Source organism: Octodon degus, unplaced genomic scaffold (genome assembly GCF_000260255.1).
Source record: "Octodon degus isolate 3935 unplaced genomic scaffold, OctDeg1.0 scaffold00027, whole genome shotgun sequence".
Taxonomy (NCBI): Eukaryota; Metazoa; Chordata; class Mammalia; order Rodentia; family Octodontidae; genus Octodon; species Octodon degus.
The window spans coordinates 14,118,089-14,132,782 of record NW_004524603.1 but is presented as its reverse complement, the minus strand read 5'-3'; the positions used below and the strand labels follow the sequence as shown (position 1 = coordinate 14,132,782).

The 14,694-nt window shown below is 36.9% G+C and overlaps 1 protein-coding gene across 1 annotated transcript; it reads right to left on the bottom strand.

The window, feature by feature from the left end:
• Nucleotides 1-13,407: 13,407 nt before the first annotated feature.
• On the bottom strand, nt 13,408-14,460 carry Tas2r38 (taste 2 receptor member 38). The gene has a single exon (XM_004629126.1). It carries the CDS (start codon nt 14,458-14,460, stop codon nt 13,408-13,410), a length of 1,053 nt encoding a protein of 350 aa, XP_004629183.1.
• Between the last annotated feature and the right edge of the window lie 234 nt (nt 14,461-14,694).

Sequence of the window (14,694 nt, the reverse complement as noted above, 5' to 3'; positions counted from 1 at the left end):
TTTATCATTTTGTTTAACACTGACCTGTGGCCTTTGGTGTAGAGCTTTGATGCAATTATGTTATCACTTAATGAAATTCAGGTACTGATATACCAAGTTCTGTTCATGCAGTTGTGCCTGGCTTGGGTTAGGCTACTGTGCTCAGTTCCTTACTGTTGTTGCCCTTGGAGGTGGGCTTGCTGTGCACCTGTGGTAAGATGATCTGTTCCTGTATTAGCTGTGTGGATTTGGCCCTAGTCTCCCACTGCGGGGACTTTAGCTGCAGGGTTTTACCTGATGTCTGTATGCTAGATCTGGGCTGGGTCTGGAGCTGTATGAGAAGCAGGGGTGAGAGAGCCCAGAAGCTTTCCCACACATTCACCAGTGTTGTGTTTGGTGGGTCTCCTGGACTCCCAAGAGCTCAGCAGCAGTTCTTACTCAGATGGCAACCTGTGCTGGGTCTGGTCAGGTGGGGTGGTCTGGAGTGGTCTGAAAAACGCAGGGAAGTGACTCTCTCATGAGGCAGGCCTGGGCCTGGAGCAGCGGGCTGGCATAGGACAGAGCAGAAGCTCTCCCCGACACTTGCAGGGCCTGGGGTAGGTCAGATATGGAGGGCCCACGGCCTGGGGGAAGTTCTCACTCAGAGGGTGAGCTGCACTGGGTCTGGCCGGGCCGGGGAGGTCTGGGAACACAGGGAAGTGACTCTCTCAAGCGCGGGCCTGGGCCTGGAGCAGCGGGCTGGCATAGGACAGAGCAGAAGCTCTCCGTCACACTTGCAGGGCCTGGGGTCAGTCGGATATCACTATTTGATTTCTTGATGGATGATAGCTATTTCATTGGAGTAAGGTGGGATTTTCATGTTGTTTTATTTTGAAATTCTTTAATAGATAGAAATGTTGAAACTTTTAACATGGCCATTTGTACTTCTTGTGAGATATGTCTATTTTACCAATTCTGTTGTATATTTTAAATGATCTTTAGGTTAATGTAGATATAATTTCAAATATATATTTCACTGGAGGGTAGTTGAATCCACAATGTAAAAATCATGAATACAGATGATTATTTTAATTGGCAGAGTTTCATTTTTTTTTCTTAGTGATAGGCATCTCAAAATAGATACTATCAAAGATGAGCAAGGCAATGATCCTGAGAATATTCAGAAGATTCTTTAATCTAGGAGTTAATTGGAAAGATTCTCACCCTGACTAACTATATATACTGATACCTGGGAACTAAGTTACTGCACTGCAGATGGTAATTTGTAACAGTTGATTCATGATGGGAGTGCCTGTCATTGTGGTATTCTGAATATGGGCAGCTTGTCATGACATGCCATTTACTGCTAAGATGTCTCTCGGGTAGATGGATGTTCAAGAAGAAGGCGGTGGTACAGGAAAGCAAGAGACAGGAAAAGGAATATTATGGGACTGTCCTGCTTCAAGGTTGTGTATGGTGAGATTTTTGGACTTATGTGCAAACATGAGAAGCATAGAATTCTTTATCCTATTTTTTAAAATGTCTAATTTTTAAATGTTTTTTTATCATATTCTGTAGGGACTTAAAGTTCAACATATCAATACTTGATGAAAAATACCTGTTCCTTATTATGCCTAAGATGTTTGAAATGCAGTGAGATAGTGAGGTTAAGATTGATAGCCCAAATCGTTTGATAATAACAATAAGCTTTTCTTCTGGATGGTTAACAACCTAAGTTCGCAGACCAAAATTAGAGAAAAAGGAGGGATACAAGGAAAGCCAACATTTTGGCCCTGGCCTTCTAAGGTCAATTAAGACTCAGGACATATGAGAACTTGTACTGTAACGTCATGTACCTCGGTAGTGTCCCAAATTTTCTGATCAAGAAGATTATGGGGCCAAAGAGGAAAGTGATCGATGACATAGAGTGGGCCTAAGGAGAGTCACATGGGGAGAAGATACTCTCTCAGGCTTTCACAGAGAGCACATTGGCCAAGCATTGGCCGTGACTCATCCACATGGCTGCACTGATAAAGGTTCTACAATCTGAGGTACAGGATCTCAGGACAAATCCTGAGGGCATTTCACTGACCTTCTCAGACCAAAAAGCTACAACTCTTGCTGCATAGGTCCTGCTTTACCTTGGTCTTAACCATCCAGCAGAAAAGTATGAAGACGAAATTATAAGAAATAAAGCCATGCTGTTAAGTTGAGCTGTGGGGGACTCAGGTCAATAATTTCTGACATTGCCAGTTAAACAGAAGACCCAATGCTATTATGGGCTACTGGACTCTTTTAGAATATTTTGCTGAGTTTACACACCTATAATATTCAATAATGGAACTTAGAAAAAATGGGGTATACCGATGAATGTCCATTTTGTATCTGTGTATTCAAAGTGGTTGGGATAGATATATAGTTGCATTCTCTTAATGAATAGAATGATTTGTTCTAATGGTGTTTGTAAATAAGATCACAAGTCCACTTCTTGTACAGCAATTAACCACTAAGAAGAATATATGTAGTGTATTATTTGTTGAAAGTGTACTTCCGATTAGATTTGAAACTGTCTCATTGCTGTTTATCAATAAAACTTAAAAAAATAGATACTATCTTAGATTTTGTGAAACATAATAATAAAATAACACTACAAATTTAAACCATTATTATTTTAAGCTTTATAAAATACATAAATCTCTATTTATCAACTTGCAAAAATTGATCCAAGAAACAAAGAAGTGCTCTAGTAAAAAGATGGCCCAAGATTTTGGAGAAATATGTAAGAAAGTGGTATTTGTAAGTGGCAATTTCTGTATTAAACAAAATCACTTTAAAATTTTAACTCATAATAATCTACAGATATGGGGGTACAATATGTTCTTTTGATATATGTAAATACTGCATAGTGCTGAGGTCAGAACAATTACCATATCCATCAGCTGAAACTTCTTTTGTGGTATGAACATTCAAAATCCTTTCTTCTAGCCATACTGTAATATGTATTTCATTCTTGCTATTAGTATTCAGCTGGCTGTGTAAAGGAGCCCCACAGCTTACTCCTATTCATGATGTATCCCTGCAAAGTTGCCCTTCAGAGTTCGCAGCTTCAGTTTGAAGATTTTTCCTTAGAACCTAATAATTGTTCAGGAAAACCTCCACAGTTTCAGGGAAACCTCAAATATCTGTATCTTTTTATGGCTGGGATGTTTGCAAGTGGCTACTCTGAGGGGGTAATGAAGCTGTCCCTGCTGCTGGTTGGCAAGTGGCCACTCTGAGGGGGTAATGAGGCTGTCACTGCTTCTGGTTGGCTGCTGCCCTGTGACCCATCTCTTGCAGATGCACCAGCTTTAGGCCTCACAGCAGGTTGCTGTATATGTGTAGCTGTCTCCAGTGTTCTCAGTTTTGTTCTTAAAGTCCTAAGATCCCTAAGATGCCACCCAAATGCCCTGCACCTCCTAAAGCTTTATTAGTATTTTATTAAATTAAATTACATAGCTGCAGGAGAATAACATAACTGCCCGAAAATATGGGGGTCTACTGTATATCTATGTACATCTTGACCAACCTCAATTTCTATCCATGTCCCCCAACTTCCCCCAGACTCTGCTGACAACTGTTTTATTCTCTGTTTTAAACTTTGAAATTTACTACAGTGAAGGCCACATTGCCATTAGTTACCACAAAATGATGTCCCTCACTACTGTATACACACTAATCCTACCATTTTTGCCACTCTCTGAAGTCGTTATTGGAGCTCACTTTTGTGTGTGTGTGTGTGTGTGTGTGTGTGTGTGTGTGTGTGTGTGTGTTGCTGCCTTAAGGTCCTAATGGATTCAAAATATTTACAGAAATTTCTATCAAATAAAAACTGTATGTTGTAACCTCACCCACCATAGTCACTAGACCTGGCGTCATGCAACTTTTGGCTCTTCCCAAAGTCAAAATGATCCAGAAAGGGAAATATTTTGAATCAATTCAGGACATCTGAGGCAGCCACAGAAAGACACAAAAAGAGACTTCCAGAACTGCTTCAGGAAGTAGCAAAAATAATGGTAAAATGTGCTTGAAGTAAGGGGGAATATTTTGAGGGGTTTAATGGCACTGTGCCTTTTACTGAAATGAATTAAATTTTTTGAACATTCACCATATTGTTTGATCACATTTTATATATCCACCTTTGTCTCTTTTCATTTGTGCTTCTGGTAAGAAATATGCTAGAGAAAATAACTTGAGAAGCTGCTGAATTTTTGCCTCACAAACTTTTCTTAGATAAAGCTAGAAAAATCCCTAGAATAAACTTTGATGGGGCTGGAATTAATCCATCCAATATAGTAAATGATAGGATCATGGAAAATATCTTGGTTGAGCATGAGGGGGAGCCCTTCCCTCTAGGTGGAGGTAGTTGTGCTAAGAAGATGTGTGAACAGAACCTCTAGTTTTAGTTTTCCTGAAGAATCTCTATGCTGATTTCCATAATGATCATACCAATTTATACTTCCACCAACAATAAAGAAAGACCCCTTACTCTTGTGTGAGAAACCCAAAGAAGGAGCACAATTGGGGATGGATACCGGAAAGTAGAAAGAACATGTTATATGGAAGGGGAACAAGGAAGCGAGGAGGGAGAAGGTAAGGAAAAAGTATTTCAAATGAATGGTTATACTGCTGAGTTATCTCCCTAGCCCATGATCTGCTTTCAAATGAGTGAAAATACTGAATGAAATTGAGTGTGGTAGCCCATGTCTAATAATCCTAACACTCTGGGAGCCTGAGGCAGGATGATCACAAATTTAATCCTAACTTGGGCTGCTTAGTGACACCCTGTCTCAAATAGAAAAAGAGAAGAAAAAAAAAAAAACAACCCATCTAGGCTATAGCTCAGAGGGAAGGCCCTGGATTTAATGCCCAGCATGCTGCCCCCACCCACATACATAAGATAGTAAATGAGATTCTGTACATGTTTCTAGCATTGGCTAGGAGCTATGGATTTTAATCAGCATGCTATGATCCTTTTAGAAACCTTACTTTCTTTGGGACAAAAAGACACACCTAGAAATGTACTTTACTAATTTCTCCAACCCATCAAGTTGACAATCATATATGTGAAATGTATGTGTGACAATGTAAGTGCTAAATTAAAAGCAATTAAAGCTGGGAAAAAATAAAATGAATGGAAGGAATAAATTGAAATAAAATGGGAAAAAAGAAGTAAAATATATGTACAAGTACAAATTCTACATGATGAATATGATCATTCTATATGGCAAACATGGACGAATAAAAAGAATTAAGACGTGATATACACATAAACCAATTTTTCATGAGGAGTGTAATCATTGGACACTGAAAACATGTATTAGTAAAAAATAAAGTCAATTGGAAAAAAAGCAGAAGAAGACAGGAGGTATTGAGAAAACTACTGCAATCATCCTTACTACATCTTGTTCACTTGCCTCTTTCAGAACTTTATGGTTTCCAACCTTGCCAGCATTTTCCTTCTACCTTTTTAGCCCAAGTTAAAACTCATATTTTTTAAGCTAGCTTTTCTTTTGATGCCCACAAGTATATTGGTTAGTTTCTGAAAGTCCAATGTGAATTTTAGTTCCTCATTTTTAAAACGTAACTCATGTTTTCCAACTATAACATTGCAACCCAATAGTATTAAGTCCCAAACTACATTAACGTTTCTCCTAAACTAAAGCCAACTTCCTCTCTTAACTTCTTTATTTTCTTTGGTGATTGCATCAGATTTCCACTCTACACTGAAATTCTCCTTGATTCTTCCTCCTTTATCCACCACTGCATCAAGTCACTACTACTTATTGGTTTTCCAACGCTGTCTCATGCCCACTCTAACTTCTCCATTCCTACCACCCGCATGCTGGACACTCTCCTTTTGTTTCAAATAGAGTACGAGTGAATCAAACCTTTTGCCTCCTCTTCAGTTCATCCTACACACTGTCACCATTCAAATATTTATGAAATCACTGCTGTGATCATTCCAGTACCTTATTTTAAGAACATAAAAGTCTTACTCATTTATTTTTTGTAGCGGGAATCAAACTCAGGGACTTGCGTTTGCCAGACAGTCATTTTGCTGCTGAGTTACATCTCCAGTCCAAAAAAGTCTTTAACTGTTAAGTTTGGCTCCATAGTCTGATCTTCATGTACATTTTATTCCTCTAAATCTTAGTTTGTGTCACCTGATTTTGGATTTAAATACGGTCATACATCTTGTTAATGCTAAGATATTAATACCTAATTAAATGTAGCCTCATTATTATTTAAAATTTCTGTTTGTATGTACAGTATTCATCCACCAAATTGAGGATTCTATACTAAACAGTGTTTTATTACTATCTGTACCACCTTTATGTCCTAACTGGAATTTGCCAAATCTTCTCAAATGCAGTTCTGCTGCTGCTACCTTTTCTTTGTTCTTTAAAATATTTTTTTTTTGCTAAATACATGTTGATATAAAACTCAAAGGAGAAACTCACTGAGGATTTTTTATTAAGAAAACTTAAAAAATCCTTACCTAAAAAGAAAAATCAAATTTTGACAGGTTCTTCTCCCCAGAGCTTTCTCAGTGAGGAATGTTAGTGTTAGAGGAGTGACCAGGCTGAGGGCGGTGCACTCAAAGTCAGGAAGTCTGGGTGTCCCACCACAGGGGTATCCGGAGCTCTGTTGATGCAGGAGATAGAGCCAGCGAAGTCATCTGCATTAGACAGTTTCCTTAAAGAATGCAGTGTTAATTCTTTATTGAATTAAAGGTCAGGATGAGATTAGAGGTGTGTTTATGTTCTTTCTTAGACTCACCAACAGGCAAATTATCAGAATATGTAACTTCTGAGGTCTGCTCAGCCTAGACATTCCATGAAGAACCCAAGAGAGTTGCTTGTAGGAGTCCACATACCATGCATTGCTGGTACTCTTCACATCTTCCTGTAGGTCAAAGTTTCTATTGTAATTACCTTTCTTCCAGAAAAAAAGAAAAGTTCTTCAACATTTTATGTAGTATAAATCTCCAGATTACAAATTCTCTTTTTTAAAAAAATATATACATCTTCATAAAAGCTTTTAGAAATTTCATCTGGTGTTAATCCTTTTATTGCTTGGTGGAAATCACCTCATATTCCAGGTTTTCTTCTGTCAGATTTTTTTTTTTAATGTATTTGGTATAGGATCTCACTGTAAGGCTTGAACTCAGTGATCCTCCTGTTTTCAGCTTCTCCAGCACTGGGATTACAGGCATGCACCACCATGCCCTGTCTCCATGGCTGGTTTAGCTTGGCTGGGGTGGCCAGCGCATCATGTGGTGCTAGGGATTGAACCCTGGTGCCTGTGCTTGCCTAAGCAGGTGCTTAGTCTGCTGAATTATCTCGCCAGCCATGTCAGGAGATTTTTGACTACTCATTTGGTTACCTTATGAGTTGTATCTATTTAGATTCTGTTTTTTGCTATCTAGTCTTGGTAAGTTTTATGTTTTTAGGAATGTGTATATTCAGTTTAGTTATTCAATATACTCATTTGTAATTCTTATTTCTATAGAATCAGTAGAAATGTTTTGTTTTATTTATGATTCTAGCAACTTAGATTTTTTTCTTTCTTGGTATGCTAGCCAAAGTTTCTCAACTGTATTTTCAAAAAATGAACTTTTGGTTTCATTGATTTTTCTCTATTCCTTTTTCTATTCTCTAGTTTATTTATTTCTACTCAAATCTTCATTGTTTTTCTTCTGTTAGCTTTGATTTTAATGTATTCTTTCTTAGTTTCTGAAGTTGTAAAATTTACTTGTTGGTTTTAAATGTTTCTGTTTTTTAAATATATTTAAAGCTGTAATTTTCTTCCACCTGAAAGTTTTAAAAAATGGTTGTTTTAAAAATTTATTTTCTGATTACATACTAGTTACAAAGAATAATGGGTTCCACTTTGGATGTTTGTACACACATATAACATTAACGGTTTCCATCATCCCATCGCTTCTCTTCCTCTTCCATTCCTCCTCCCCCAAAATCCTTCCTTTTCTCTAGTTGTCTCTTTTCTGCTTTTTATCTTTCTAAATCTATTGAAGAAATTCAAAAGTTAACATTTGGTCATAGCCGCTGAGGTATTTTGTGTGCACTAAAGAAGAACATAGATACTGTTGCTGGATAGAGTGTTTCGTGTATGGTTCTGAGACATACTTGATTTGTTGAGTTTTGTAAATTTTCTTATCTCTACTTATTGCCTAGTTGCTCTATTCATTGTTGACAGAGAGGAATTGAATTGTCCAACTATTGCTATAGACCTGTCAGTTAATCTCTTTACTTCTGTGCTTTTTTTTCTTTGTATCTTGTGATGGTCTATCATCAAGTGCATAAGTACTTGTATTTTCTTATTTTATTGAATCTGTTATTAGCATATGATATCTTTGATTCTTTTAATTTTAAAATTTGAAGTTCATTTTATCTGATATTAATATAGTAATTCCAGCTTTCTTTTGGTTAACATTCATGTTTATTTCCTATCCTTTCACTTTGACTCTGTATGTCTTTGGTTGAAAAGTGAGTCTCTTGTGGATGGCATATAGTTAAACTATGTGCTTTTATACATTCTGCCAATTTCTGCCTTTGGATTGGAGAGTTTCATCTGTTTAAAGTAATTACCAATAAGGAAAACATCTGTCTTTTTTATTTTCGGCATGACTTATGGCTTTTCCTTCTTTAATACTTGCATTACCATCATCTTCTTTTGTGTTTAGTCGCAAGCTGTTTTATGTTTTGCGGTGAAATATTTAAATTATCTCTTTATTTCCTTTTGCTATTACATTCTATAGCTATTTTATTTGTGGGATTATATCTAATATTATAAAGTTATAACTTTCTAATTTGAATGTAAACCAGTTTAACTGCAATAGCTCAAAACACGGTGCTTTGACACCCTTTCAGTTGTTTATGCACAAAACTACATCTTCATGATTGCATGATAAAAAAATACAAAGTAATTTTTGTTTAAAAAATTAGACTGTTAGGGCTAGAGAGATAGCTCGGCTGTCTCAGTGCCTGCCTGGCAAGTGCAGGGACCAGGATTCGATACCTGGTACCTCCTGCCTTGCTGGCCCTGGAGCTCTGGGTGTGCCACGCGGGCCACCCAAACTGGACATGGTTTTAAAGTGGTTCACAGATTCACATTCTAGAGTGGGAGAGCAGCAAATAGCCTCTCCTGGCCGGAATCTGCACTGAGGCATGGGCAAGCTGTGCTCAGGGACACCCTGTCAGAAATTCCAGGTGCCCCAGTGGAAAAGTGAGTGTTTCATCAACAGGAGAGAGTCCTATTCTAGCCAAAGTGAAAAATGAAGGACAAGTGAGCTCAGGGCTAAGAAACTCTGAACATCTACTTGTGTTCTGAGAATATATTGTTTTCTATGGATGCAAATGGCACTCCTCCTAATGACTTATTCTGAAGTTTCAGAAAGGTAATTATAGATGTTTATCACTTCTTTGTTGATTTAAGTTTGAAAAACAAGACTCGCTTCAGAGATTGGTGATAATCATAGGAAGTTACTGATGCAAACTTTTCTTCTTAACAAATGCATACATAGGACCAAAGGACCTGAGTCTTTGTGATGCATTACTCATGTCACACCCATTTCAACTTTCCTACTAATACCTATATCACAATGGCTAATCAGGAAAGAAGACTTACTAGTGGAGGTAAGGGAAGAATTTAACATCTATCTCAGCTTTTTTCTTGATCATAAGCACTACAGGTAGTGTGCCTTGCATTTTTGTCACAGCTTAGCTATTTCAACTTATGTATTTCTTTAGTTTTTGAAACTAGTGAGAGAAGTGATTTATTTGAATTTAATTGGCAAACTACATTTTGAAACCTGTCTTTAGCAATATAATGTGTGCTCAGTGGAGCTATCCACAGAAAGACGGACATGTGGATAGTTGCCCAAAATGTAAGCTGAACTTATATGCCTTCTTTTATTTTTTTCTTTCTTGTTTTTCTTTTTTTGTATTTAGTACAGGGTCTACAGAGTCACACTGCATAGATCCAACTTGCAGTGATTCTCCTGTTTTCATCATCCCAAGTGCTGGGATTATAGGTGTGTGCCACCACGTCCAGTCTCAATCAATGACTCAGTGTGCCCTGGGGGTGGGGCTCGTGCGTCTGCCTAAGCAGGCACTTTAATCCACTAAACTATCTGGCAGTCCCCCCTTTTTTTTTCATTGTTTGTGGCTTAGGAAACCACACAACAATAGGGTATAAAAAGGTGAATCTTTGTCATAGGAAGTTGATGGGACCTAGCAAGGGGAAAACGTGGGATCTCCATTGTCATGCCCTCTTTGGTCATCTTTCTTCAGAAGTCACCTTTTGCTATAGCTTGTCATGATGATTGCACCAAAGTTCTAAGAATTGTAAAGGCTTTCACTAACCTTTTAAAGACTCCTAGTCAAACTGTTTTGGGCACCATCAGAGGGAGGCATAGAAGTAGAGGAGTCTAGTACCATGTTCCTAACGGGCTAAATGAGAACAGATCTCACATTCTGACCCTCAGTTTCTGAAGGGTTACAATGTAAAAATTAGGCTGGTAGAACTGCATCTGCTGAGGCATTGTAATGAATAAATTCAAAGTAGAGGAATGGTTCTTTTCTTAGTGGTGAAACTTCAAACTTGGCACTTTGGAAACAGCTTATTCCAGGAAAAGTAATTAATGAATGAGTACTGCATCTTTATTTAGATTTCATACAGTGCAGACTTATGCAGACTAGAATTTGGAGAAAGTTCTCTCCTTTTTCCAGACATCTGATGTCAAAAGCCCTATGTCTGGGTCAGGAAGATCTTGACAGTACTCTATGTATTGAATGAATTTTAATTATAAAACAAGAACCCTTCTTGAATAGAAAATTTTAGGCCTCAATGGTTTCCCCGGTAAATGATAGCAAATATTTAGATGAGTGATACCAATCTTACCCAAGATTGTTAAGCAAATAAGGGTGGAGGAAATGTTTCTGAAGTTGACAAAGATACTTAACAAAAAATAGAGGAAAGAAGTAAAAGGTGAAGTTAGAGTTCCACATGATCGTATGTAGAAAGATTCTTAACCATACTTTAGCAGTCACATAGCAACATATAAAAAGCGTAATTGACTCTGACTAAGCAAGCCTTATCCCAGAAATGGCAGGTTTATTTAACATTCAAAAATCATTCACATAATTAATAACAGTTGTTTATGTGGTTGCTAACAAAACATGGGGAAGAAACCATAGAATCATATCAATAAGTATAGAAAAAGGTTTTAATAAAATTCAGTACCCATTGATGACATTAATGTCAACCAGTTAAAAATAAAAATACTTTTACTGAATCTGATAAAGATATTCTACAAGTGACCTACAGTTAATATTATTTATACCTAATGATAAAAGTGGGTGAGTGTGGTGGTGCACACCTCTAATCTCAGCACGTGGAAGCTGAAGTAGAAGGATCTTCATGAGTTTGAGGCCAGCCTGGGTTCATATAGTGAGTTAAGGCCAGGCGAACTTCAGAGTGAGAGCCTTTCTCAAAACAACCACCACCACAACAGCACAAAAAAATTATGAATGCTTTCCCACTAAAAATGGGAATCAGGCAAAGCCTTTCTCAAAACAACCACCACCACAACAGCACAAAAAAATTATGAATGCTTTCCCACTAAAAATGGGAATCCACACATCAATTCTAATTGGTATTGTATGGAGATTCTCACCAGTGAAATAAACTAAGTAAAATAAAGTATATGAAGTTGAAGGATGAGGAAAAGTTGTTTAATTTGCTGATGACATGATTAAGTATAAAATTTCAAAGACTATAAACAACTACAGTATTAATTTCAAAAGGTCATAAAATATGATTACAACAATAAATTTTTATATATTGTAAAATAAATAATTGAATGAAATTTTAAACAGTTTTATATGTAATAACATCATAAAATATTAAACACTATATATCTAAATTCTCTTAATTCAATGAGTAGAGAGATTTGTTCTAATAGTGTTTGTAAATAGGATATCATGTCTGCGTCTTGCACAACAAATAACAACTAGGAAGACAGTATGCAATGTGTTAGTTATTGAAACTGTCCTACTAATTTGATTTTAAAAAAAGAAATTAAGTTTTAATTCAGTGATTTAATTTGTCATTATAATTACTTTGTACTTTTCTTATTCAAAAGTAGAGCTTAATTTTACATTCATTTTCACAATTACATGTTATCAGTTATTTGTACTTAAAATCTTACATTAAATGAATCTCTCTCTTTAAAAAATTAAAAAAGAATTAAATTATGCATATTCCTAAAAATATTAAATACTTAGGGACAACTTTTTCAGAATACCTGTATAATAAAAATTACATTAAGAGAAGTTAAATATTTAATTGAAGAACTATTCCTATTCAGACAATATCAAACTATTTTTTATTTAGCATTTTTTACTTTTATTTATACATGTTTGTAGTACATGATTACCTTCATCTTGGGGAGCTGGTATATGTACATGACATATATTAATTCTTTTTTCACTCTTTTTTCTCCCCTTCCTTCCTGACATTTAGATTCAACATAACAATTAGAATTCCAGCAGTTTTTATCTATGGTGCATAAAATATCATATACACATATTTATCTAAAATTTATGTATTCAGATTATCCAAAATGTTTTTGAAAAATAAATTTGGAAGAATCACAATATCTGATTTTAGAACTTACTCGGAACCTATGATGAAGAAAGGAAAATATTGGTGATAGCTAGACATAGATAGAACACAATATAGAGACCAGAAGGAGATTAATGCATATATAGTCATATGATATTCTACAGCAGTGTCTAGTTGGTTCAATTAGGAAAGAAAATTTTCAACAAATGATACTGGGATACCTGGATAGATAGATGAAAAATAAATTTCAGCTTATTTAAGATGAATTATAGTTTCACATATAAAAATACCAGCCATTAAAATTTTACAGGAAATCTTCAGCGACTATTTTTGCATTTTGAAAGCTGGCAGATATTTCTTAGATGAGATACGACACAAACATTAAAGATAAAAATGACTGGATTTTATTAACATTCAGAATTCTCATCAACAAAATATTAAGAAAATGAAAAGAAAAACTATAGTCTGGGTAAAATATTTCATACAAAGAAATTTGTCCCCAGAATTTACATATGTATATATTTTGTTTCATGTAAACTTATAAATATGTGTATAGTTAGTATATACATATACAACTTCTACAGATCAATACTAACAAGGGAAATCAATATAAAACTGATGAGCTATATAAATGTATATGTATATATACACACACATAAAGCCACACATAAATTCTACAAATCAGTAAAGCCTATAAATCAGCAATAAAAAGCAACTTGACTCTAGTTATGTTCTACAGAGATCAGAAGGCTTTCTAGAAAATCACAGGTATATTCTTGAGGAGTCAGAGACATATTCATGAAAGTGCATTTCAGGTCTGTCCTCAGTACTGGCATCTGCCTTCCTGTCTGTCCTTACCTTTAGCCCTCTATGAACCCAGCTTAGAATGATATCCATTGCCCTCCTCAACTTGGCATTGCCTGAGATCAGGACAGCTGCATGTGCAGAGGGACAGACTGCCATCATCCCAATGCAGACCATCACCCCAAACTTGTTCTGCCACAGCATCAGTAATGGAACAGATACGAGAGCTGCAGAGAATGACACCACAGAGAAACAGAGGAAAGAGACCAGAATTACGAGGGCTTTGATGTGGGCCTCCAGGCTGGGGTCCTGAGAGCCTCTGGTTTGGGCCTTCATTGTCCTCATGTGACTTCCCAGGGAGACAATCAGCAGTCCAGAAGAAATCAGAAACAATAGGAAAGGGGGGATAGACCCCACATTGCAGAGGAGAAATGAATAAAAGAAACTGAGCTTTGTAATTTGTATATTGAATTCTGTATCGTTCCTGGATAACACAGCTGTGAATGCAAAGCGAGATCTACTAAAAAAGTCCCACAGACAAACAACAGTGCAGATGCAGGAGAAAAGAATGGCACCCAGGAGCATCTGGGGGAGCTTCCTAGAGATCCAGCTTGCCACACAGAGCAAGAAGGTGTGAGAGAAACGAACAATCTTGGCGCAGTAGAGTAGGCTGAGACAGGTGGTGAGCCAGAGGCTGATTTGGTTTACAGTCATCCAGAGTATGATGATGGCTTGGTAGTTGTGGCTCAGTGGATCTTTCATCTTCTGGAAGTAGATGAGATGGATGGCATCCAGAAACAACAGCCCATGCAGGAAAATCCGTATGAAGCTAAGGCACAGCAGCACAAGGTCAGAGTTGCTCAATGGCTGCCTCTTTACCACATCCCAAAAATTTACCAAGAAAATGAATGCATTGGTTAGAATCCCCACTGCGAACTCGAGAATTGAAAGGGACAGAAATGCAATCTTGGCTTCATAGGACACAGTTAAACTGGGAGTCAGAGTCCACATGATGCTTGTTCTCTAAATGATCTACTTAGGATCCAGGCACCACCAAGTGGAGAAGGCTTGGAGTTGGTCCTGAACCAGGTCCTCTCCTTTAGAAAACATCCGGCTCTTGCCCTTGCTCTGTTGCAAAGTGGGTACACAAAATGCGCTTGCAAGGAGCTAAGGGGGATGTTGTTGCTTTAGGATGTGTCTTGGATACATGGGAAGTCTTTTCCAAAGCAGAAGGCTGCTGGTCAT

Excerpts from the sequence above, each read along its gene's own strand:
- Tas2r38 (XM_004629126.1), bottom strand. The coding sequence starts at position 14,460 with ATGTGGACTCTGACTCCCAGTTTAACTGTGTCCTATGAAGCCAAGATT.